The 24,344-nt window shown below is 46.3% G+C and overlaps 6 protein-coding genes across 8 annotated transcripts in view; 3 read left to right on the forward strand and 3 right to left on the reverse strand.

The window, feature by feature from the left end:
• Positions 1–6: 6 nt before the first annotated feature.
• LOC131211522 (glucosidase 2 subunit beta) lies at positions 7–2,815 on the forward strand. The gene is made up of 2 exons (XM_058205021.1): positions 7–1,664; positions 1,736–2,815. The coding sequence occupies exons 1-2, from the start codon at positions 220–222 to the stop codon at positions 1,986–1,988; spliced, it is 1,698 nt and encodes a 565-aa protein (XP_058061004.1). The 5' UTR covers positions 7–219; the 3' UTR covers positions 1,989–2,815.
• On the reverse strand, positions 2,710–8,954 carry LOC131211521 (mucin-12). The gene is made up of 8 exons (XM_058205020.1): positions 8,833–8,954; positions 7,816–7,998; positions 7,531–7,655; positions 7,000–7,355; positions 6,808–6,931; positions 5,971–6,734; positions 5,534–5,888; positions 2,710–5,464 (listed from the first exon to the last, which is right to left on the reverse strand). Exons 1-8 carry the CDS (start codon positions 8,952–8,954, stop codon positions 4,284–4,286), a joined length of 3,210 nt encoding a protein of 1,069 aa, XP_058061003.1. The 3' UTR covers positions 2,710–4,283.
• A 2,411-nt stretch (positions 8,955–11,365) lies between these two features.
• On the forward strand, positions 11,366–13,222 carry LOC131209517 (uncharacterized). Of its 3 annotated transcripts, XM_058202603.1 has the most exons (7): positions 11,366–11,394; positions 11,466–11,566; positions 11,798–11,917; positions 11,986–12,223; positions 12,293–12,409; positions 12,493–12,742; positions 12,812–13,222. In XM_058202603.1, the coding sequence occupies exons 3-7, from the start codon at positions 11,830–11,832 to the stop codon at positions 13,097–13,099; spliced, it is 981 nt and encodes a 326-aa protein (XP_058058586.1). In that variant the 5' UTR covers positions 11,366–11,394; positions 11,466–11,566; positions 11,798–11,829; the 3' UTR covers positions 13,100–13,222. The 3 variants fall into 3 exon arrangements, with proteins under 3 accessions (XP_058058586.1, XP_058058585.1, XP_058058587.1); XM_058202602.1 differs by lacking the exon at positions 11,366–11,394 and having other exon boundaries at positions 11,398–11,566; XM_058202604.1 differs by lacking the exon at positions 11,366–11,394 and having other exon boundaries at positions 11,398–11,566; positions 12,296–12,409.
• LOC131209518 (huntingtin-interacting protein K) lies at positions 13,221–13,954 on the reverse strand. Its single transcript, XM_058202605.1, has 3 exons — positions 13,726–13,954; positions 13,500–13,607; positions 13,221–13,432 (listed from the first exon to the last, which is right to left on the reverse strand). Exons 1-3 carry the CDS (start codon positions 13,876–13,878, stop codon positions 13,337–13,339), a joined length of 357 nt encoding a protein of 118 aa, XP_058058588.1. The 5' UTR covers positions 13,879–13,954; the 3' UTR covers positions 13,221–13,336.
• Positions 13,955–14,906: 952 nt separating this feature from the next.
• Positions 14,907–16,066, forward strand: LOC131210452 (zinc finger protein 830). Its single transcript, XM_058203704.1, has 2 exons — positions 14,907–15,084; positions 15,186–16,066. Exons 1-2 carry the CDS (start codon positions 14,951–14,953, stop codon positions 16,063–16,065), a joined length of 1,014 nt encoding a protein of 337 aa, XP_058059687.1. The 5' UTR covers positions 14,907–14,950; the 3' UTR covers position 16,066.
• A 785-nt stretch (positions 16,067–16,851) lies between these two features.
• Positions 16,852–24,344, reverse strand: part of LOC131210168 (uncharacterized) — a 42,656-nt gene continuing 35,163 nt past the window's right edge. Inside the window, 1 exon segment of the mRNA XM_058203375.1 lies at positions 16,852–21,722. Within this exon segment, the coding sequence (XP_058059358.1) occupies positions 21,574–21,722 (149 nt within the window). The 3' untranslated portion in view covers positions 16,852–21,573.

Below are 24,344 nucleotides of genomic sequence, written 5' to 3' on the forward strand. Positions count from 1 at the left end.
CGGTCCTGCGGGGTGTAGAAAGTGCAACAGCAGTGTAGAAATCAACCGGTAGCGTATCGGCGTTCATTGGGGCCCTGGGTCTCGCTATTCACCCAAAGGAATTTGACCTGAGTTGGCAAACGAACAAAGGTTGCAACTACTTGCCTTCCCAACAAAGTAGTCGCTGGTCTGTTGTTTTCTTCTGGCGACTGAAACGACACACATTCCTGGTGATAGGAGATGGTGTTCGCGCGGCAACTCCGAGGCGCAGGATGGCTGTTGATGGTGGCCACGGTTTGCCATGTCGGAATCCTGGTACTCACGGAACTACCGCGTCCGCGAGGTGTTTCGATTGCGCTAGCCAACCTCTACGAAGATCGAGCCGGCAGCGGTCAGTTCGTGTGCCTGGATGGCCGAAAGGTTATTAAACACGAGTACATCAACGATGATTACTGCGACTGCGACGACGGGAGCGACGAACCGGGAACGGCCGCTTGCCCGGATGGTACGTTCCACTGTACGAACGCTGGCTACAAGTCAATGAACATACCCAGCGCTTGGGTCAACGATGGTGTCTGCGATTGCTGTGATGCGTCCGATGAGTACGATTCGTCAGCAAATTGTGTAAACAGCTGCAGCGAGCTCGGCAAGGAAGTTCGCCTGCGCGAAAAGCAGCGCAACGAGATGCTTAAGACGGGCAATGCGCTCCGGCTTGAGATGGCAGCGCGTGGCCGGGCGCTGAAGGACGAACAGCGGGCGCGGTTGGCCGAGCTGGACAAAAGCCGAGCAGAAGCGGAAGGGTTGCGCGAGGAAAAGGCTTCTCTTAAAAGCGAAGCGGAAGCGCTAGAAAATGCAGCCTTAAAGGTTTACCGCGATCGCGAGGAAGAAGCTAAAAAGGTCCGCGAAGAAGCGGAAGCGCACAGTAACCGGGACGAAGCAGAAGAAACGTTCCGGAAGTTTGATTCGAACCAAAACAGTCTGCTCGAGGTGGTTGAACTGCAAACGCGGATAGTCTTCGATCGCAACCGGGACGGAGCGGTGACGGAGGAAGAGGCGCGCTTCTTCCTGGACGAACGGGATCAGGTGGACTTTGAAACGTTCGTTACGCTGTGCTGGCCACGTATCAAGCCGTTCCTGATGATGGACTCGGGATTGTTCAAACCACCGAGCACCGATGGTGCAGCGTCCGCAGGAGGAGAAACGGAAGGAGAAGAGCTGCCAGCGGAAGACGGTTACGATTTGGACGGTAGCGAACATGATCCCACCGATCGGGCTCAGCGGCCATACGGTGACGCTGAGCACGAAGAGGAAGACGAGGAACCGTTAGATGAACATGAAGAAGAAGAGGAAGACGATGTTGGCGAAGGAGAAGTGGAGGAGGCAGGCGATGGCTCTGACAGATCCCAAGCGCCACCGCCAGTTCAGTACGATCCCGAAACGCAGGAATTGATAAACAAAGCGAACGAAGCCCGCAACCAGCACTCCGAAGCGGAGCGTCACGTACGCGAGATGGACCACGAAATCCGAAACATCAAGGACCTGCTGGAGAAGGACTACGGTAAGGAGGAAGAATTTGCGCCCCTCAATGGGGAGTGTTTCAACTTCGAGGACCGCGAATATGTCTACAAGGTATGCCCATTCGACAAGGCAGTGCAGCAGCCACGCAACGGTGGCGCTGAAACCAGGTAACCGATTGAGCATCGGATTATACATCCCCATCGGTATTTCTTATCTCAATTCTTCCTCCATTTCGCAGGTTAGGTACGTGGGATAAGTGGAAGAACAGTGGAGACTATAGTGCGATGCTTTACACCAACGGTGCCGCTTGTTGGAATGGACCTCAACGGTCCGCGCTCGTGCACCTAGAATGCGGGCTGGACACGAGGGTACTATCAGTTACCGAACCGAACCGTTGCGAGTACGAGTATCGGATGCAAACACCTGCTGCCTGCGTCACCCTGCAGGAGGACCAATCGAATGGCACCAAAGAGCGACACGATGAGCTGTAGTGTGAGGAATGGCAGAGTGTGGAACCTCCGGGAGTTTCCACCACGGGCAGCATCTTCTTTGCGCACATGGCACAATGGGAAGAGAAAATTTTTCAAAGGAATGGCCAATAGCAGGATATTTGAAGCAGAAGTGACTGAACTGAACGCCAACAACAATCGTCGGAAAGTGTAATGTTTATTGATAATCAAAGAGGTCCTCGGAAGAAACAATTACATTTCTCGACAAAGCAACCATGTCACAAAGACAATCCTACCATCCAACACACACTCAGGGTGATGAAAGTAAGGGAAAACTAAAATTCGAATAGAAAGGAAGTAGTGCATCGATGTTATTTATGCTTTGGAGAGCGTCTTAAAGTGAGGTTTTCTGAAGCAAGTATTCGACCACCTGTTTCCAGTGTTTTTATCTTGATTTGTTGTCTGAAAGAACAGATTGTACATGTCAGTTTGGGGCGTGATTGGCATTACCACAAGTCGGCAACCAACATTCCAACGGTATAGTCAGGGTATATTTGCGAAGTTTTTCTTTGTTTTCCGGTATAAAATGTTTAGTGACCAATAAAAGACTCGAATCGCAGCATCGACGGGAAACTTGGAACTGTGAGAAAACAGAAAGTCAATGAACAACGAGTGTGTGTGCAGAGCGGATAGCGAGGTAACTAATAAAAGAAGAAAATCAAGCGTCATTGCAAAGAAAATGATATTTCCATGTCATCAGTTTGTGGCCAAATTTCGTAGAACAGAAACCACCGGCTAGCAAAGATTTAGTTTCGTGTAAGTAGTCGCTTTTATAAGATCTTTTCGATGTTTAGATACATTTCACTTCAGTAAACACTTTGTTCCTTCTTTTGAATTCAACGGGGTTCGTTTCTCTTGTATAAGATTTCAATTGCTTTTAATAGTTTGACGTCATTTTGCGCCTTTTTGTTATAAAACAAAAATGGTTTTGCTTACAAAACTACTCCAGCTAACACAACTTTGTCTGCCTCCAAGTTTCGCTGGGTTTTATCGCTTTTAGACGCCATAGCTGCACATTTCCGTACGCGCGCGCGTCTGTGCTTGTGTATATCAACGCACCATTTGGAATGTGGCGAGATAGCGAATTCGGACGATGGAACACTATCCTAAAGAGTTTTTAACGAATTTTTATATTGGGACTATACCGATAAACGATGCACCTCCATGCACTGCAACCAATGCACAGGCAATGGCACCACCTTTGCATCGCTCGTTCTTGTTGTGCGCTTTGTGGGGGGTGCATAGAGTAGATTAATAAAGCAGAATAAATTATATAAAAACACATAACAAATGGTCAACAGGGCAGAAACGATACTGGATGAAGGGTAAAATACAATAAAACAAAATACTCGACGGCATTAGGAAACAAGCGAAGGACAGAACCCGATTACAACTACTGGACTGGGCAGGGTTGTTAATAAATATAGGTACAATACGGTACTAGAATCCGTGCTCAATGAGGCGACTACATCTACGGCTTGGCCGGCATTTTGCCTGTTCTCTTGATTTCCGAAGCAGCATAGTAAGGCTCTGTGTGGATAGACCAACCGAAGGATAAATTCTTAAATGGGCACTCTGGCAACCGAGGGCTTTTAGTTTCGTCGGACAGGCAACTAACTAAAGGGAACCAGTTCGCCCCAAGCAGGAAGAGCAATGCGGGGAATGCAAAACATGAAATAGGCAACGAAATAACACAATACGCATTGCGCATTGGCTAGACGATGCTATCTGTTGCCACGACAGGTAAACCTATGTTTTCTCGTATGGGAGTGTTCCGAGAAACATTCCAATATTCACGCACCATTACAACGCGTATTCTACGTCTCGTACACTTCTTTTCGCCTCTCGCTATGGTGGGATATCGTGCAGGTCGACAGTTCAGTCAGTCGAATGTGCTGTTTCAACATGTACCAAATCTTGAAACTCGGTTTTGGCCGCTAAAGTGTATCCACTGCGCTCACATTTTATGTCTATCGTATGTCGACAGATCGACCAAGCGACAATCACGGGCGTATATATTTTACGTACAAACTGGCGTAATTTTCGAAAGGAACAACATACAAACGCATAACATCGTGTGCCAAAAGTATACTCGCCATAAAAATGGTGGCTATAAATATTAATATCCTTGCAATCGTACAGCCTACTGCGAGGCTTTTTCTACACAGCACACGCACGCACACAAATCTAGTCGGATCATCCAAGCAAGTTGTGTTGGTTAAAAAAATGTTTGCTCCCGTACCTAACACGTGGCGCACGGAGCACGAACCGAGCCACTTAGACCTGGAAGTAATCACTGACGGGTGGCGTGGTGGTGGCCGCAGGATCACTGCCGTCCGTTGGAGTGCCACTGGTAGGGGCAATAGGGTGACTGTCGGCAGCGCTGCCCATAGCTACCGTACTCGGTGTCGGCGTGGTCGTATCGGAGTCGGTAGTCAACGAGTCAGCGGTGACAGATTTGCGTAGTGGATCGGATGCCACACCTCCCCCTGCTTCGTTGTGTAGCCGCTCGTACGGGTTCTCTTTCACGTTGAGATACTTGACAGATTCATAGTTGGGATCGGATTCGCTGCCCGTTAATGACTCGTAATTGCTCGATATCCGGCTCAAGCTGTTGTTTGTCGTGGCGGCGCTCGTAGTGTTGTTGTGCTTACCGTAACCAATCGGTTGATCGGGTGAACTAGTACTGCCGTCGCCGTCGGTTGACGAAGGTGTGGTGCGTGTTTCCGAAATACTCGAATAACCCGGCGATGAAGAAAGGTTGCCTCCCGCTGCTACCCCGGTACCATCGCGGCCCGGCCGTTCGGGGATGGTACAGTAATTAGTGCTACCGTCCACGGTGGGTCCCACACTCCCAGCACCGCTAACGGGACTAACAACCACCGAAGACGATGACGTGAGCAGTGGAGAAGGAAGCGTTAACGTGCCAGATGCGGTATGCGGAATACTCGAGTAAATGTCTGACTCGTCGTCGGCAGGTTCGATATTGTTGTTGATGTTAAGTTTCCGCTTTTTCGTATCCTCCGTGATGCTCGCATAATCATGGCCGGGGGGCGGTTTTTTTCGCTCCGAAATTACACTGTAACCCGGATCGTAATCTTCACGTATGCTGCTGTATCCCGGCCCGGTGCTATCTGCGTCATCGTCCGCAGGTGGGTGATTGGCTCCGCTAAACTCTAACCGACTGCGAGCACTTCCTCCCGGTGGCCCTTTAACAACCACTCGTCCAGCGATTGGCTCTCGTATGCTGCTGTACCCGTCACTGTCACGGGTTGAGTCACTCGGTGGCGATTTTACTGTGTTTGGAAGTGTTTGGCCACCTGCCACGTTCGCTGGACGCAGTATTTCGTAGTTCGGATCTGAATCCGATTCGGCCCGATGGGATCGGTTTAACGTTTCGTACCCCGGATCATGCTGGTGGCCTCCCGGTAAACTCTCATATCCTGGTTCGCTGTCCGCTACAAAAAGGAAAAAAAACAATTTGTCATAAGCAACTCGAGTAAAGTAACGCACCATCTCTGGCATACCATCTTGCGCGTTCGGCGCGGCATTTCGTTTTTGAATCTTTGCATAATCGGCCGCTTTGCGACTGTCGGCCAATCTTCCAACCATTCCGCTAGATGGCTTTTTTAAGCCATCATCACCTCCCGGGATCGTATCGTAGCCGGGATCGTACTTTGTGTCAATATGTCGCACGCTTGTGGGCACCTTTCCGAAACCCACCATTCGGCTACCCACCCCTCCGTTGAGGGCTTCGGAATCAGCTAGAAACTGCTGCAGTTGCTGTTGATGTTGCTGCTCGTCGATCGAACCATCTTTGCGCAGCGGCACCGGAGACGCATTTTGGGACGGCACTTTCGATAGCTTATTTTTCTTCATCACCTACATCAGTGTAAAATTGAGAGTGCAATCAAGCTGATTGAGCGAAACTATTCCCATGCTGTGCCCCCAACTGGCTGCTTACCTTGGCGTACATTCCTTCCAAGTCTTTGGAGGGACTTTTCTTCGGTTTGCTGCTGCCACCTCCTCCGCTAATCGAACCATTCGCGAGGCCACTTTCGGTCTCACTAACCAACACCACCGATTGGTTAGAATTGCTGAAGAAACTGTTGGTCTGGTGTTTGAGTGTCTTTGGTGTGGGAGGAAGCGGGCTGTTTGCTTGCCGTTTTTCCGGCTTCGGTGACCCAAGGTTGCCCACGGAGCTCGTACAGCTAGAAGACGATGGCTGGCGCGAATGTTGAACGAACGTTTGAGCCCGTAGACCACCTTCAAGCGCCGTCGTGCTAACCGCTGGCGGTGGTGGAAGATGATGCTGCTGCTCATCGCTAGCCGTGGTCATGGTGCTGTGATTGCTAAGGCGATTCATTGCGGCAGAAGACCCGACGGCGACGGCGCCACCCGGGCCAGCGTCTAGAGTATCACTTGCCATCGTCGATGCTTGCAGCGGATGGGGTTGAGGACGACTGGAGGCACCAGTATTGATCTCAACCGACACCGTCACCGCGTTCGGCGGTTGAATCTGAGCGTACGTCTCGGAGCCACTTGTGTAGAGATCGCCCGCATTGTTGGGATCATCAATCGCGGCGTACATCTCATCGGAATCATCCGACACGGTCGCGTAGTGTGAATCTCCTAGTATCTGCCGGCGCTTGGCAGCCCCTGCACCCGGATGGTTCTGTGGTAAGAGGTTCGCTAACGGTTCTCGCACACTTATGCTCGTGTAACCTTCTAGAAGAGAGAAATCAGAAACGATTCTTTTTACATTCAGTCTATACTGTCGAGCCGGTTAGATGGTACTCACTGGACGAGTCTTGAGAATCACCGCTGAAGTGCTGTGTTGGTGGTTGAACAATTGGTGGCGTCATGTAGGGCAGATCTTGACTAGCCGACACACGTCCCGCAATCGCCGATGCTGCTGGAATATCCTTTAAAAATAACACAGAAAGAATCAAAAGTTGTAAAACATAAAAGTCACAACAAATGCAACACTTACGACAGTCGACGCATCTCGATCCTCTAAATTTTGAGACGACTCGCGGCGCGAGATGGGACTCATCAGCTCATCATCGTCCTCGTCCTCTTCGTCATCGTCGTCGGCACCACCGTCCCGCGGTTTTGCACGATTCGTCTTCCCCGATTGACCACCAAGCGCTGTACCGCTACCCAGACCGGCCGCTCCACTGCTCGTTCCCGGTTGGGTCACCTGTGCATAAGGATGCTCCATTCGGCGCAGTTTGTCATACGCATGGGGTGGTGATCGAACACGCGCGTAAGGAGAGCTAATATCATCCGCCTGGCTAATAGAACTGTGCTGGGAGACACTTGTTTGTTTCTTTAAACTGGTGGTGGCTAAAAAAAACGAAAAAGAAATATTCAGATGTTCCGTAATTTTTACTAGCGACGTAAGTGTTCCCGAGGATCGTGTATTCTTTCGATTAAACGCTGGGGGATGACACTCGATCATTCTCCATTGTCAAAAAGAATCAAAACGATCCACCGTTGCACACTTGTGGACGAGACTTACGACTTCTGCCCTGCGGCAAGTCCTGCACTTTATCGCCCACCGTGGCGTACAGTTCTGAGTTGTTATCCCCCGGTGGCTCCGCAATTGGAATATCCGGAAGACTGCGATGCGGTGCATTGGAAGTTCTGCATTGCGGTACACAAAGGGAAAATGTGTAAAAAAAGTTACTTGATGTTATCGCTCAGTGTTGGTGTAAATTGTCATCAATTATTTTTTTATTAGATTGTACAGATTAGAAAAAAACGGACAAAAAATACAATCGAATGCCTAACTACAATGACAAACCTTTTATTGCTGGTCTCAATATCCGATCCAAAGCCGGTACTCGATCGAACTTCGCAACCTATAGACGAAGATCCCGCAGCACCATTGCCGGCGGCGTGGCCAGCCGTGGAGTGGCCCGAGTTCATCAGCATCTCCTCGGGATTCGTAAGCTTTACCATACCTTCCAGACCGAGAAGGTCATTCCTTCCAGTGAGCAAACCGGTGACGATTGGATAGCGATTGTCGATAGCGATCGAGGTCATATATTCGGCCCAGGGCAAACGGCATACACAAGCACAAAATCAAAAAAAAACAAGCACACAAACAAAAAGGCAGCAAACGGCAAACGATAAGAAAAGAAAAGAAAACAAAAACTTGGATACAACACTGTTTCAAACATCTAGGGAAACAAAGTTTGCATGGAACGTATGTACAATTGTGATCATAAAGATTAGTGTAATGCTCAAGAAGGTGATTGGATGATGTTTATTAAATAGTTATAGGAAAAATCTCGATAATAATTGCAGACAACACACTGGTTTCATTGCTAAGTATTTAAAGTGCGCTTCTAACGAGCGGAACATTGCTTTACAAGCGAGTATCGAAAGCAAAAAAAAGCCAGGTCTTGACTGTATACGGCGGCAAACGAGGTAAACGAAATGATTTACAATGATTGACCAATTTTATACATTCTATCGCCATCGCCATCAAGGTCATCCAAAAGGTTTAAGTGGTGGATCACCGGTCAACTAGTAAACAACACCACAGACGACTGCTACCGATCGATCGATTATGAAAGATTCTTTTCATTAGAGTCATCGGTTTCTAACTGTCCAAACATGCAGTCATAAATGCGCCTAAATTATGAACTAATTTATTGAAGATGTTTTGCTACAATGTATCATTGATCGAATGACTATTGAATTGATCACTGACTATATAAAATGCATACGAGTAGCAACAAAAATCAGAAATGTAAATCAAACCGGGTACATTACGAATACGGTGAGCAAGCGATCGGAAGGAAGTAACACTTACTTGATCTCTTGTTTCCGTCGACAGCAGAGACACGAAACGAGGGTGACGACCATGCTCACCATCACGATCAGTGAAATCGTGTAGATCCAGATGGACTCGTAACCCAATGCTTGAAACAGCATCGTTGCGATCAATTGCGGTACCGGTTTGCTTCTTCGTCACGTCCAGCAGCCTCCTTTCGATCACAGCAATCACGTTCGCTGTCTGTATGCAGTGCAGTATGCACTTGCACTTTATATATTTTGCACTTTTTCCTATATTGCTACACATTCACTTATCTAGAACACTCCGCCTTTTGTAACCTAACCTACGTCTCACACAATGCGGGGCAGAGTCGAGCGATGCACATCGCCCGCGAGTGCAGATGAGATTCGGTCCCTTTACGTGCATAAGACGTAATTCACAGCCCGCGTGCATCATCGGTGGGAGGCAGTGCCGCGTATGGTAATGAGCCGTTCATCGGCGAACGGTGACGTCTGATTCGTCATCGGTGGCGCTGGGTTTCGACGAGGTAATGCAAGTATCAATCACTGAAGAGCTGCATGAGATGCGATAAGTGGTTAGATGAGAATTTGATTAGCACGTTTTGTCACTGGCGCCGTGCGGTGCGTGGACACGCGTTCTGTACCAGCAAGCGGTCATTGTGAGCACAATACTTTTGGTAATTTGTTCTGCGACCGATTAACCGTGCACCGATAAATAGCGAATTATAGCAATAAAGCACGTAGTGCCCTGCCGCCTCCGCCGCCCGGATCGCAGACACGGCTGTGTTTAGTAAACATTCGCGAACCGAGTGTTCGCGCTAAACGTCCGAAGGGAGCGAGAAAGCAATAAACAACCCTGTGGAAACGAAAAACAAACGATTTCTCTCGTTTTCTCGCACCTTTCTCGAGCTTGCGACCAGCTAGACATGATCACGACACCGATGGTCGCTGGAGAGGAAGTGAGGAACGTCTCCGCCCACAGCCCCTTGGCCCGCAAAGAGAAAGGCGCCACTACACAACTGGCAACAACCGAGTGGGTTCACTTTGGAGAGATTTTACTATTGTAGCACCAGCAGCAGCAACGGCTCGCTCCATTGCATCGCTGTTCCGCACGCACACTGGCACAAAGCACACGGCTGCTGGGTCCGCCAGGTAGCCGCGGAAAAAGGCCGCGAGAAACGAAACACAAAAAACGGGAATGAACCGACGAAAGTCAGTGCTCCGGAATCCGAAACGAACAAATCTAGCACACTACAACCTTTCTCTATCGCGCGCCGCTCTCGCTCCAGATTTCCACGATCTGGCAGCAGCAGGTTAACCCGCGATAGCTCACTCACTGCGTTGTGGTGTCGGAGAAAACTAGATGCACAAAGGACCTGCTACTAGCGGCCACTAAGGATCGATACGCTGTTGTGCTGAATTCTGCACGCCACATCAAGAAAACATCCGTTGATTTGTTGTTTGCTTACACAGTTGAATCTTGTTTCACTTTTTGACGCATCGGGCCAGACGCGTGTTTAATGGAGAACCTTTACTCCTTTTTAAAAATTGAATCACCGTTCAGCGTCGTTTCTGTGAGGGCTGCAAAAAGGAGTGTTTTCCACTCAATCCCCGGGTGCCGAAAAAAGGCAGGAACTATTATTCGCGTTAAACAAGTGCAGGCACAATCGAGAAAACATACCACTCTTACGGACGATCTCTCCGAAAGTTTGCGGTTCTGTCAGCGGCGCTTGCTTGGCGAAGACCAGTGTGTCCGGTGTGAGTCATTGCCAGTACGCAATGCTTCTTCCTCGAGCTACTTTCTTTAAGAAACGAATCCAAGGTTATTTTCCGCGAGGCGTCGTGTTTTCAACACACGATCCAGCACTGTGCAGAGCATTGTACGCAAAGCGTACAGGGTGTGTCGAATTCAAGCGGTCGGTTGCAAATAACGAATGATTTATTTTGGAATTGGAATACTAACAAGTTTTGTTCTATAATATTTGCTTGACAAAAAATCTGTCATACGAAAACACAATTTGGGCGTAGAATGTCGCCATTTACGTATTTAGCCAACAGAATTTGGAAGCATTTTGCAAAACGTAACCCTTTAATGACACAATAGGGTTCGGTTGGTGTTATCGCTGAACCCATGATCAAAGAATTGCAGATTCATGCCCTGATAAGGGTCAATAGCAAAGCAATTAACTACGTAGGCTAAGCGTATTGGATACCAGCAAAGAATGACGGTGAAGTTACGGATGTAGCGTGAAGATTCCGTCCAGAGTTTAGACGAATCTGATCATGGCAGAGTCTTTGTATTTACCATTCTTCGGTTACCACTTGACGGTGGGGTCGGCATGAAAAGCACATGATACCAAACTTTATCGACGAAGGACCAGCGGCGGCGTGCTGTCCGCTGGCGTCAAGACTTGTAGGGTGTTGCTGCTGATAAGCAACTTGTTCCTATCTTTGCTCTAAGATATTGATACCAAGCCCGTTCACACAGACGGATGCGATAGTGGCGTTCGCAGGTTGCGATAAACATTGTACCACCTTCTTCAGTACGAGATCACACTTCGCTGGGGCCTGTCGCTCGGTCGGTTTGAACACAGTGTCCCCTTGCCTCAGGATCAAATTGAATTGTAACAGAATTTTTTTTTATCGAAGCGACGGTGTTTCGGCTTGAAGTGTCTGCATTAAAGGCTATTTATTGCCTTTAGGTGTTCCCCTCAGTTCTACGGCAGCGTCACATTCGAACCAGGAAGCAAGTACGTAATAATGATAAGGGTTCGATAACGCAAAACCACTATGCTGACACTCGACGCATTGCTAGCGGAGTGATATTTGTAGGCCAATTGTCGATGCTGTTTTATTGTTCAAGATTACCTTACGTGAATGACCAACAATTGGCCGCGAGACCAATGAAAGAAAGGCTGTCCCACCCTTTCACTATGTGTTTTTATGTGCTGTTATCATTTGATATACATTTCCGTTTGTAGAAAATGTGGATCCTCTCCACCAACACACAAAAATGGACCACGAGATAGCACATTTTGCCCTGCTGGTTTGCTTTGGCCTGCTCCTGGAACCGTCCGGTGCATCACATACAATTCTGTCCGGTACGTAAGCGGATCTCTGCGATACCACCAAGATCCAAAATAAACTGTCGTTAATTACATTTTTGCAGCCTTAACAGCTGGGTATTTGCTCCCATGCGGCGATACGAGCTGCCGTGAGGATACGGAAGTGTGCAAAGAAGACCGCTACTGTGACTGTAGGCCTCACTTTGAAGATCTCGGATCGCTCGAATGTGTGCCGTGCCCGGGTGAAGGACAGTTTTGTCGGGATTGCTGTATAAGCGAAGCACTCACCTGCTATCGTGGAATCTGCCAACGATGCGCTGTTGATAGTAGTGGAAACTGCATGTAGAGATCAACCACGGTTCGCTGTTAATGATGTGTTTTAACGAGTTTCTTATTCCGATGTCGTTACAGCAGCCAAGAGTCATTGTTTTTCTTGACTGCAGCCCAAGTTGCGCTAGCCACCGCGATGGTACTTGGGGTGATATCCTTGAGCTTTCTACTGTACAAAACTCTTCGCTCTCGATTGAGGTAAGGTGATCCTCTAATTGACCCCAATCGAGCCGCAATCGAGTACATTCGTTTGTAATCAAGTGCTTGACTAATTATTGCAGGCGGAATAATTCGACTGCAGAAAGGGAAGTCCGTCAATCGGTCGTTAGCCGTGTGTCGTTGTCATCGATACAACAGCGAGTGGTTCGCCGTTTACGGGATCGTCCGCCAAAGTATGAAACAAGGCACAACTATGAGCACCACCAAAGGCAAAACAGCCAGCAAAATGCCCCGTCTAACACTTCCGAGGATGCAACTGGGGATCGATCCATTCCCGTGGGGGGTCCACCGCCCGCATACGAAGGAGACACTGTGAGCTTATGCTTACCAGCCTGTAAAGCGTCACAATACATAATCAAGAACTGTTTTGTCTGCCCGTAGTTGTCGTTAGCAGAAAATCCCCCTCCGTATACGCCAGAGTCAGTAAGTGGAGATCAAATTGCAGTGATCGATATTTCTTCACCAGTTGCACCAGATCCCCTGCCGAACACAGGCGCTTCGAATGGCCCGAGGTGTTCGCAAGGAATCATTAATCAAGTCTTCGAGCCAGATAAGGTTGATCCTCCGCCGGCCGCGCAGTCGATCGACGGAACAAGCGAAGCACGCGCCAAGGATGGGTGCTACGACATTCGTCTAGTCAATAACGATGATAAGGTGGTGTACATGTAACAAATAGGTTAAGGTGCGTCTGGGACCAGAAGCAGTCCATTGCCGTTTTGTATGACGATATTTGTAATTTTGTTCTTTTTTATACTGTTTAAAAAAATCAAACGAAAGGATTGTATTCCTCGAAGCACAAATTCGTTCCTGTCCTGTTTTATTCCGTTGCACCGATTCCTTTCTAGAGCCTAACGACGAATTACGACGACAAATGAAACACGGTCACAATCCGGCGACAAAATTCAGCTAGTTCGTGAGTGCTTCCAGCGCAGCTACTAGGTCTCCTCGATGTTCCCGTAACGTCTGCTCGGCTTTCACCCGTGTTGTTTCTATTTCACGCATCTATCCGAAAATATATTGCATTTATTTACTTTTGTCCCGTCTTCTTTTAAAACCTTTTACTACTTACGATCAGTTCTATGTCCTCCTTTTTCACTTGCACCTTCTGCAGTTCTCGTTCTTTGGCTAGCTTTTCAGCATTTTCCTTATTGCGCTTAGCTTCGAATAGGTTTGCGGCCTAGGGAGAAATCAGAAACATTTGAACGGTTATTCTTGGGGTACTATTCGCCGTGGCCAAGATTCGACCTAACGAGTACCGACTTTTAGGTTAGGGAAATCCGCGGCACGATACTCACGTTCGAACACAGGTTGTGGGACGTGATTTCCTTCTCCTCGGCATAGTCTGTTACTCGCTCCAAATCGGCTGCCCCGCTGTCATGCTTGGAGGATTTCTTCTGCTTTTTGTCGTTAGCATCGTCGACACCGTTAACGGGTTCCGATTCGGTCATGGTGTGTACGGATGTGTAAAACAATCCACTATTTTCCCGGTGCGGCAACTCCACTCGGAACGATGAATGTTTTGTGTTTTTCGTTCTCAAGTACGATTGACGTTCAAGTTGTCAAAATGGAACCGAAACACATGACGATGCGCCACAGTAGCCCTTAAGGGCGGTTTACACGCTGCGATCTGGCAATGCAATATCGCATGAAGTGACATTTCCGGAGACGTCATAAATGTCACTGCCGCGGGTGGAAATCTGAAGACTCGACATGCAATTTGTGAACAAATTTCAAAACAGGGTCAGTTTGTCGGTTGACTTGTTGATGTTTTGTTTTGGCCTCTTATTTATATTTTGGACGCTTCGTCAACGTTCGCGAAAGTGTGTAACTGAATTTATAAAAATTTACGAAAGTCTGCCATGTCTTTGGCAACTAAAAAATAAAAAATATAGTGATCGGAATAAAAAGGCGCAGGCATACGATGCCATTTAAAAGCAATTTCCTCGACACTGTAACCTCTTCGCACGTTCTTTTTTCGCTTTTTGACCGAAAAGCACAATGGTAAGGCAAACCAACACAGTGTTGCTTCCATGGCTGATTCCAACATGTCCAACCGACAAACTGGCACTTGTTTGAAATTTGTTCACAAATTGCATGTCGAGTCTTCAGATTTCCACCCGCGGCAGTGACATTTATGACGTCTCCGGAAATGTCACTTCATGCGATATTGCATTGCCAGATCGCAGCGTGTAAACCGCCCTTTAGGTATGAATTTGGGGAAAGTTAAGTCTAACGAAATTATGTTAAAAAATGCATTATTTCGTGAATCCTTTTAGTAAAGTCACGGTGGACAAACGCAAGGATTCATTTAAAAATAACGAAGTGACACCAAGCGGTGAGACAAACTGCTGAGTTGAAAAACATAGCATTGAAGTGTGTGAAAACAGCCCATTCTACTTTATTCGATGATACGATCTGCTGTCACTGACAATATTATTAAACAAAAGGTAGTCTGAATCGTGAAATTATTTCCGGAGATTTTCTCCCATTTTCTGTGAAAATAAACAATTAGTACTAAAAATGTCCGCAATGTTCAAGCAAGCAAAGAAAAAGTACTCTCAGCAAGATCTTCGTCGAATCATGAGCGAGACGAAGGCCAAACAACTTCAACAACCACAGAGCGCAGCAAAACGAATCGAGTCGCCGCTAGCGAGATATCCTTTCTAAATCCGGCCCCGTGTCGGTTGTTCTTATTTCAGCTAAATAATGTGTCTTCAGTGAAACACTTTTTCCTTAACCATACCCCGTTTTACACGTATAACGATGCAGGTCAGTTGTCGTGCGTTCTCTGTAAGTCAGTGGTACGGTCGGAGGCTGTTTGGAAAGTTCACATCAATTCTAAACAACATAAAGAAAATGTACAATCGGCCAAAAAATTAAAGGAAGATCCACTACGAACGGTAGCACCACCGATTGGATCTGGTGTACTGACCAGCAGAGAATCGCATCTGAAACGTTCTGCGGCACCCGTAATTGGTCCAGAAATTGCCCCTCCGAAAAAGCTCAAAGGGATCCTCAAAACGTCTGCGAATTCTGATGTCCAACCGGATGGGGCATTGCCAGATGATTTTTTTGACGCCTCAACGACTGGCGGAGTGTCGAGCATTCGCAGAGAACTCGTTAACATACGGTTGCCCGAAAAACATAGGGATCAGAAAGTGGAACCAATGGAACACGACGGTGCGGAACCCAGTGCCATTGGCGTGGCTTTACCTACGGATGAGGAAAAGCTACCGGAAGGATTTTTCGATGACCCAAAAATGGACGCCAAGGCACGCAATCAGGAATACAAGGATCCAAATGATGAAGAATGGGATCGCTTCCAAAAGGAAATTAAAGAGGCAACGAACGTGTCGTTAGCCATCATTAGCGAAGAGCAGGAGGAGTCTACGGCCGAGAGGCAAATTGCGGAAATCGACGAACAGATTCGAAACTGGTCGCGAGTGTTGGATCTAGAGAAGAAAAAAGAAAGGGCCAAAACGCTGAAAGATGGTCGGACGAGAGGTAATCCAAACGGGACCGGCCTGTCGCACAGGAACAAGCCGTTGATCGACGGCGACGATAATGATGACGATGACGACGATGAAGAGTTTGAAGAGTTTTTGGATTGGAGGTCAAAAAAATCGTACAAATAGATTTTTTTGCGCAGAGCAATGTTGAAGCATAAAAACGGTTCGATGTTAATTTTTTTTCATCCGAAAGAAGTAATCTTTATATACCTGTGTTTTGAAAATGTGTTCCGATTTGTACATAGCTATATAAAAGACACAGAGACAAGACACATCAACACAGCTATATAAAAGAATTAACCAAAGAGTTCTTTCAAACATCCAAACAATTACACCATTTGATTTTGGTAGTTTATGTAAAGTAAATAAGTTTCATTAAAAGATTTTAAGTTCTGTAAAGTGATACATCTTAGCTAGATTTTTCATTTTACTCATTTGTGTCAGCTTCTGAGTTATTTTTCGTCTTTAGCTTTTTGCACTCATGCTCGTTCGTCCATTTTGAAAATGTTCATCAGTTGCATTTGAATGTTGTTTTGATTCCTTTTATTTTCTTCGGTTATCGGTTGGATCGTTGTCGTAAGACGCGGTACCTCAATTGTTTGCCTTTCTATGTGTCCTTTTTGCGCTTTGCTGCAAGCCTTTTGAAGTGAAATTACACCCAGCTTCGCTTGTCGCTTCGTACTATTTGTTTAAGATAATTTGTTTGCATTTTGAGTATAGATCCTATGTGTAATAGCTATGGTGTCGGCATAGTGGCTTAAATATCTATGAGATTTATTCTTTTTTTTAAACAGTGTTATTTCTGCGTTGTTACTGTTTTGTGGCGCTTGTTTATTTATCATGCGTTCGTTTCGAAGTTGTTAATGTGACTTTTAAGAGTTATGTGACTTTCTTTTGCGTTTGAGTGAGATGTATCAATGTGGGTCGGCACGTGATAGAACAGCATGTTTTTGGAAAGTTAAAGTATTTTTATCTTTTTTTTTGTTCTGTTTTGAAGACTAGCATGGCTCACAATCGGCGGTCGACCATTCACCATGTTCGCATAGAAAAATATCTTTGCGCCAGACAGGTAGTAGCGCTCGGACGACAATCCCGGTGTCGCCTGGCTTGGTAGTTTTCGTCTATAATAAATAGGAGATAGAACAGTAGTAGTTATGAGCAGTTTTGCTCGGCGTCCTGGATGTGATGGAAAACGTTTCACCTGCCACACTGGCTCTACTCTAATTACGAGGAGTCCATTGCTTCGAATGACTACTTTTGAATCTAAGTTCCTCCGTATCTGCTAATTAAAAGAAGTAGGAAAAATAGCGTTGTATACAGTTGTCGTCGTTTCATGATATTAGTTTCCTAGTTGTTAATATTTTTCTCTCGTGTCTACTCTACGACTACCATCCATTTAAATAGTACTCAAAGAGCATGGCTACTGGAGATGTTGTAAATAAGAGCTTACGAATGAACAAGACAATTAAACATAGCAAAAGTAGTTTGCATCAGCTATGGTCTATGCTTCCCGTTTCGGTCTGCCATTTGTGTCTATTTTCTATTTCTTTTCATTCTACTTCCTGGCTCTAATGAATATTATTATCATGAAATGTGTCATGTATGTTGTAACAGAACCAGAACGTTTCCAATGCCATCGATGCAAAACACCAGGAGGTCTTTGAAATTCTTCCCCAAATTTCAAAATACCAGGCGTTTTGCACCGTCTCTTTCAAATTTTATTTCCCTGCTCTTTTCAAATCTCCATTCATTGTTAGAAAACGAGATTATGCCCAAGAAAATGATAACCAACCAAAACGGGTTTAGTACATTCTGCGATTTGCTTCATAAAACTTCGTAATGCTCCTCTGCGATCGGTGCATTCGCTCTAGTTTCTACTGGCTCTCTACTGCACTTAATCGGAACGCTGTTGGTTTTGCTTCATGTGTCGCTCTACTTTTTTATCTCCTATTTACTACTGCGTTAATGTGTGGTTACATTATCTCAACCCTCTTGTCGGAAAATAGTGTCTTATATCTTGTTTCTTTACTACGAGCCAGCTTTCACCAGCCGCTAGCTTTCTACCACACAATGTTTGGCCCAAATTACTTTCAGGAGTTCATCATACGCAACCATTCGTCGATCGTTCCATCATCAGCAGTTACATACAAGGCGCGATCTGAAACTGAACAGAGAATGTTCCGTGCTAGGGGTGTTGGTACAAAGTTACTAGGTATTTGTAAGTGGTACTCTTCTTCTTCGGTCTTGAAAATAGTTTCAACAGCGCAGCCAGCACGCCGATGGGTACTCAGTGGCTGTAATTTTATCAACTAAAATTAAACAACCTCCAAAATCTCCGCATCTTCGGCGTCCTCACGACTGGGCGACGGTCTGTCGGTCGTCTACTACTGGCCTCTGCGTTGCTATTTTATATCGCTAGTTGCAGATTAAAATGTAATTCTTTGCTCGCAGTGCCTCGTCATTCTTCTATCGTCCATTCTTTTTGCTTAATAAATGGTTCTGGTCTTATCACTGTTTTCGAATTCTAACTCTTCTCTACATGTGGCTTAACGGACAGTTCAAGAAATAGGCTGTATCAATTTACTCATGTATATGTGTGTAAGACCGTCCTTCTATATATTTGTATAAAGCAGCACTACAATAGAATGAATATATTGATTTGTTATAAAGTAAATTGATTTTATATACTTATTTGATTTACGTTTGCATTTTATACGGTTCACTCGTTCGCAGCTGACCCATTTGTTATCCTTACGTCTAGAGTGTCGGGAGAAATAGCGAAAAAGGAGATTAGTAGCCTACGACTGCTTGTTGCCCTAGTTATCATTAGTCACTATAGGTCACTACACCAAGAACACTACCAACGTTAGTTTCTCCTACTTGACTAACTGCTAGAGATGTCGTCTTCGATTCTACAACCATTTCGACTCGCTGCGTCACTTCGCCTCGGTTTGCCTGCCTTTTCGGGCCGCACAACGCTAATATGCCTTCGTTTCAATCCATCAGTTAAAGCTTTTGAATAGAGAATTAGTCGATAAGCTCACATGGCCTGCTACGGATAAGGTAGTGTGTAAATTGGTAAATCTTAAACGTTGTTGCGCTCTGGCGCCCATCTGGCGCCCGCGTACCCAGGCGACAACTACGGTAGTAGTGAAGGTACAGGTCTTACTAACGCGAGTTTTGGGTGACAAGAATGGGTGTAAGAATATAATGCCAAGAATATTTTTCCTAAAATCTTCCCCTATTTTACGAAAAATATTCTACAGACCATATCTTGTGTCGTTTCGTGGAATGGTAAAGCTTTGGTTGGTATCGTCGGTTTTGGGGGGACGATGTTCCCGTCTTCAACTACTATTTGGTTCGTCGGTCGCTGGATTTAAATTGTATTAAGCCGTTTTTTTGTTCTTTTTTTCTCCTCGGGTTTTGTTCTTTTTTTGGTTGAAAATTCTCCCATATTTGGCAGCGCAGTGCTTGTAAAGATGTGTGTACTTTATGCTAGTTTTATTTTGTTTTCATATGCTTTGCAAAGTAAATGGTTGTTGAAAACCAAGACGGCCTGTATGCTAAGATATTCCAAATTGGGACACGTCCTTTTGTGTGCTGAGTTTGAGAGTATTTTGCTTTCGTTTTTATTGTTTTTTTTTGTTTGTTTTTTCTTCTCTATATTTTATCGATATCATTATTGTTTGGGAGAGATGATCACAAACGATACTCATTCAGATTTTGCAGCTTAAGCCTACAAATCGAAAGCATAGAGCTGGCTTTGTTTCGATGATATCACATGCAGTTTGTTGTTATTTGTGTTTTTGCCCCGCTTTTTAAACTCGATTGCTCTGCTGTAAGGTCCACCCTGTTTCTCTGTTCAGCAAACCCCACCACTGCCACGTGACACTTTTTAATCCAATTGGTTTACTAGTTTCTTTTGGTTTTTTTTGCAACACATTTTTCTTTTCCCACTGCTTGTTCCGGATACAGTAAGGAGCAGAAACCTGCGTTGGCAATCAGTATGGAATGATCCTTGCACGGGTTGCTATCAGTTGTGGTGTCGCTGCTGTTTCGAAACATTTGCTTCAAAGGGTTGCTATTTTTGTTCACATTTTCATGCTTTTCAGACTATGGCGGTTCCGGTGCGGCAAGTTATACAAGATTTTTCGTTGAAAACAAGAACAGAAAGTCGGTGCAGCAGAGCGGAAAAGATGCATTGTCGATACCGTTTGAAAATCGCGTCCTACGGCGGAGGCTGTACATGTATTTTGTCTGCTTCGCACCCCGGCCTGGGCGTATGTTGGCTCACGTTGGCCGGGTGAAGGCGGCTTTCGATGGCGTAACGGGACATGATGGGTTAAAACAGATGGAAATGCTCCCATTGCATGCCAGCCTCACTTTTCGCAAAGGATTTAGGAGCAATAGCGGTCTCGGAACAGTTCAGACTTCAATCAGACCGTCCATCGACCGTTGGTTGGTCGATCGGTATTGCTTCGCGCGTCAAAGGATTCACTCCTCTAGTGGGCAGATACTGTCCTACTTTGTGCTCCTATCACATAACGGACACTTTGCCGGGTTTTGTTTGCTGTCCAGCACACACTTTAGTAGTACCACTGAACGACCAACTGTTTCACCACGTTTAAGACACCCCTCTCTCGTGATCATATGAATGCTTCGTCGATCGTTTCCTCTCCTACGATTGTCATGTGTAGTCAATGGTTGAGAAATGCTGCTTCTTGCCTTCCTGCGTTTGGTTACCATTGTTCCTAATTTTCACTGCTGCTGTCCATCATTTTTCACCACAGCTTCCTCATTTCCCAGTTCTGGGCATTTTAAATGTATATATTTATATGCATGTTGTGTGTATGTCTGTATGTGCGACTGCATGTTTAAGACCGCACGTGTGAGAATGTTAAAGTAAATATTGATCAGAAAATGAAACGAAAAATCAACATTCAAAATGAGTGTTCTGAGTTGCTCTGGCGCCCGATCTGCGGGCGTAACGGTGCTCAGGATCTACGCCAAAGGCGATAATCAGCTAGACTTCGCACTTCCTACAATGTTCACTTTTTCACTTCCATTGTGCACGTGCTGTCCCGTGCTGGCACGATTCTCGCACGCTTCACTCCACTCTCATCGTGCCGATTTTACATTTTGCTACATTAAACAGAGAACAATAGATCTCGGCACAGGTGTACGAGAGAGTTCGCCCACGGTTGTGTCGTAATGGACGTGTTTAGCTGTGTGCGTGGTGTCGTTATTTGTTTGTAAACGCTAGATTTAGTTTTGTTTTTGTAGGTCAATTTTTGTGGGCTTATTTTTGAAGCGAGTTGGTGCTTTCGGGCGCTTTCGGGGCCGTGAAACTCGTGTCGCGTGTGTCAACACACTAAATGGTCCCTAGAATGGTGGTGTTGCCGGAAGCCGGAAGTTGATCCCTCCCGCCGGAAGATCAACGTGCGGGTGTCAAACGCGGGTGCCACCACTGGGCAGCGCGCTGCTTCGTGGTGTCTGGTCATTGGCGGTGCACAACCGAAGTAAAACTTAAATTTGCCTGCTCGCTTCGAGAAATTGCAATGTCACATGGTTAGCGCCTTCTCCTTCGTCTTCAAGAGTCACGTTGGTTAGAGGCGTGTCCGCAGCCGGGTCGATTTAGGACTTGATCTCCGCAATCTCCACCGTGACGCTCTCGTGCTGATGCGCGGCCCCATTATCCTTGGGGTGGTGATGCGTGGCGCTGCGGTTAGACTTGGTGGAGGTGGCCGATGCATTGCTGCTTCCCCGTGACCCACGTCGTGAACCTGCCGTTGGTGGGTGCAGCCGCATCGATGCAAACAGAAAGGAAACAGAAAAGACAGCGTTTTAGTTGACCCTCCGTCCAGGATGGCTGAAAGCACTTCCAACTAACACAGAAACCACCAACAACAATCTTACGACAAACGATAAACGGTCTGTACACGTTCTACGCTAAACGCGAGTGAAGTAGCATGTAGTGGTCGGGTTTCGGAGATGTTTTCCGAATTACGAATACTTCAAGTATACTCTAATTGAAGAAATAAATAATAACTTGAAACTAGCAACACTCAACGACCTACAGAATGGTACAAGAGTAGGGACACTAGGCACCCAACGTTTACCGGCGCACCATGTGGAAGAGATTGAACAAGGCGCGCGTGATCCTGGCGGGCAAGGATCAAGGAGAGTGCGCGAGAGAGAGATACCAAAAAACACATAGCACAACGGGATAGATCTACGACGAAAGTGCAGCATGAGTGGTGTTGGATGTTGGTGTTTTGTAGCCAGAAAGTTGTGTGTTGTTGTTGTGAACATGCATTGTAGCTAAAGGTGTGTCCAATTTTCCCTGGCCCAAGCGATTCTCATTCTCGATTCATTCCCATGGACTCTCAAGCAATTTTTGTGTAAGAGAGGAAGTCGATAGAGGACAGAGTTGAGAAAATGCTCGAATCGAACCAGCATGGTTAAGATCATTAAAGATATACGCAACAGAACCCAGCTGGAGTCCAAAGAATCAGTAAATCAGGGGAAGCAAATTGATTCGAATGGTTTGAAACGTGTTCCCAATCAATTTTTCCCAATCAGTTCAATATGCGTTTGGCGGGTTCCGATCGGTTCTGACGGATGCTACAAAAACGAGAGACACAAAACAGTAGACAGCAACGAAAGTAGAGTAGGAAACTGCAAACTCGATGATACATGTTGGGTAAAACAAACTTTGCAAACATTACTGGTACACGATTAAAGGTGGGAACGCCAAAATATACCTACTACTGAGCGGTTAGGTACACGTTTGACTTGTCGCAAGTGGTGTGAAGCTGTGAGCGGTCGCGTGAATGTGATGCTGGCTTGGGGCCTGGGCGTTTTTTTTTAGGTACAGACTAGTGTTTCACGCACTGGAGACGAGCGGGCGGGCTGGCGGGCAAGGTTTTCTGCAAGCTTTCGGAATCATTGTTTCGTTTGCTGCACAGCCACTGGTACTGCCGCTGGCGTCGGATCTGCGCGCGTCGCTGGCTTTTTGCCGTGTGACTGTGGCTCTGTGGAAAGTTTACCGAGCGGAAGATACAGGGATTTTGCTTTGCTTTGGGCTAGGTGGTTAAGAACACTTTCTGCGCTCACGACGTACGACAACATTCTTGAGTTCAACTGATCACACGCGCTTGGGACTATGTTTGTTTGCGCAACTCATCTCATAGGTCTATTGTTTATATTTCCACTTCATGCAGTGGATAGAGACTGCCTGCACAGTTTCAGAAAAGAAAGAGAGAAAAAGAGAGAAAGGAAGAAAGATAGATAGATAGAGAGGGAAAGAGAAAGAGGAAAAGTGAAAGAAGGGACGAACGTGGTAAAAAAGAACCTTAACATACCAAACAAAAACACAAAAACACAAACTATTGCATACACGTGTGCCGAATGCAACAGAACCATTGGTAAAAGTGCAAGCATGTTGAAACAAAACAAAACAAACGTTCATCAGCCCGGAACTAACTGTAAACTTGGAAACGGTAACTGTAAATCACAAGCTCAACTTAGCCATGGAGTCGAACACTCGGCACTAGTAAAGCGCGATGATGACTGTCGGTCGTAATGAATGTTTGCGTAACATTGCGTGTGAGGGTTGAGGATGTGGATGAGCATGTGGACACTGCAGATGATCAGCCGCAATTTTTGGATCTATCGCAAACTATGTGCTTTTTAGCCAATCTCTGATGCACAATCTCCCAATGGTACGCAGATCGAAGGTACTGCGGGTCCTACACAAGATTCAAGCGTAGCAGCGTCCGAAATACAAGCATCCCGGCCTTCGGAAGAAACTAGAGCCCCCGAGTGCTAAACCGAGCGGCTATTCCAAGCGCTACACACTAGACTAGTAGGATCGGGACAAACATGTCGGCTGCAGTTCAGGCCCTATGCAAGAATGACCCCTAAATGATCACCCAAACGAAGCGCGGGACCATGGCGTAGTTTGCTACTTTCTTTCGACTACATCCTGAAACTTTGCGGACGGTCAATTGTCAAGAAAACCTTACGAGATTGCGTACAACGCGTACCTGTAAAGAAACGCTGTCTAAAATTAGATAAACAAAATGAAATTAATGTGTGAAAGTTGGCTGCGGGAAGCTCGCGTGACAGAACGGTAACATTAAAGCTCTTCAACGGAATCGTGAAGCAAAAATAGAACCCCACATCAAGGTACATTTTCTAGTGCCAATCTTCGCTTCCTGAACCTGAAGCATCTGAGCGTGGGAACTGGGACCACCGAGGTGTGTGGTCCATCCGACCGACACAAACTTATCAATGTGATAATGTTGCGCTGGCCCACCATTAGAACAGATTGTCCCACTCGACGTCATCCATCCCCATTATCGATCAGAGATAGAAGTGCCCCCGATGGGTGCTCGGTGCGC

This window comes from Anopheles bellator, chromosome 2, assembly GCF_943735745.2.
Source record: "Anopheles bellator chromosome 2, idAnoBellAS_SP24_06.2, whole genome shotgun sequence".
Lineage (NCBI taxonomy): Eukaryota > Metazoa > Arthropoda > Insecta > Diptera > Culicidae > Anopheles > Anopheles bellator.

Bases quoted from the DNA above. Each gene is read 5' to 3' on its own strand.
- LOC131211522 (XM_058205021.1), top strand. From the start codon at position 220: ATGGTGTTCGCGCGGCAACTCCGAGGCGCAGGATGGCTGTTGATGGTG. The intron at 1,665-1,735 runs GTAACCGATTGA...TCCATTTCGCAG, and splicing joins AACGGTGGCGCTGAAACCAG to GTTAGGTACGTGGGATAAGT.
- LOC131211521 (XM_058205020.1), bottom strand. From the start codon at position 8,954: ATGCTGTTTCAAGCATTGGGTTACGAGTCCATCTGGATCTACACGATT. The intron at 6,932-6,999 runs GTAAGTGTTGCA...TTATTTTTAAAG, and splicing joins ATCGAGATGCGTCGACTGTC to GATATTCCAGCAGCATCGGC. The intron at 6,735-6,807 runs GTGAGTACCATC...TCTCTCTTCTAG, and splicing joins TGATTCTCAAGACTCGTCCA to AAGGTTACACGAGCATAAGT.
- LOC131209517 (XM_058202603.1), top strand. From the start codon at position 11,830: ATGGACCACGAGATAGCACATTTTGCCCTGCTGGTTTGCTTTGGCCTG. The intron at 11,918-11,985 runs GTACGTAAGCGG...ACATTTTTGCAG, and splicing joins ATCACATACAATTCTGTCCG to CCTTAACAGCTGGGTATTTG. The intron at 12,410-12,492 runs GTAAGGTGATCC...TAATTATTGCAG, and splicing joins ACTCTTCGCTCTCGATTGAG to GCGGAATAATTCGACTGCAG.
- LOC131209518 (XM_058202605.1), bottom strand. From the start codon at position 13,878: ATGACCGAATCGGAACCCGTTAACGGTGTCGACGATGCTAACGACAAA. The intron at 13,608-13,725 runs GTGAGTATCGTG...ATTTCTCCCTAG, and splicing joins CCCACAACCTGTGTTCGAAC to GCCGCAAACCTATTCGAAGC. The intron at 13,433-13,499 runs GTAAGTAGTAAA...ATTTTCGGATAG, and splicing joins AGGAGGACATAGAACTGATC to ATGCGTGAAATAGAAACAAC.
- LOC131210452 (XM_058203704.1), top strand. From the start codon at position 14,951: ATGTCCGCAATGTTCAAGCAAGCAAAGAAAAAGTACTCTCAGCAAGAT. The intron at 15,085-15,185 runs ATATCCTTTCTA...CCCGTTTTACAC, and splicing joins ATCGAGTCGCCGCTAGCGAG to GTATAACGATGCAGGTCAGT.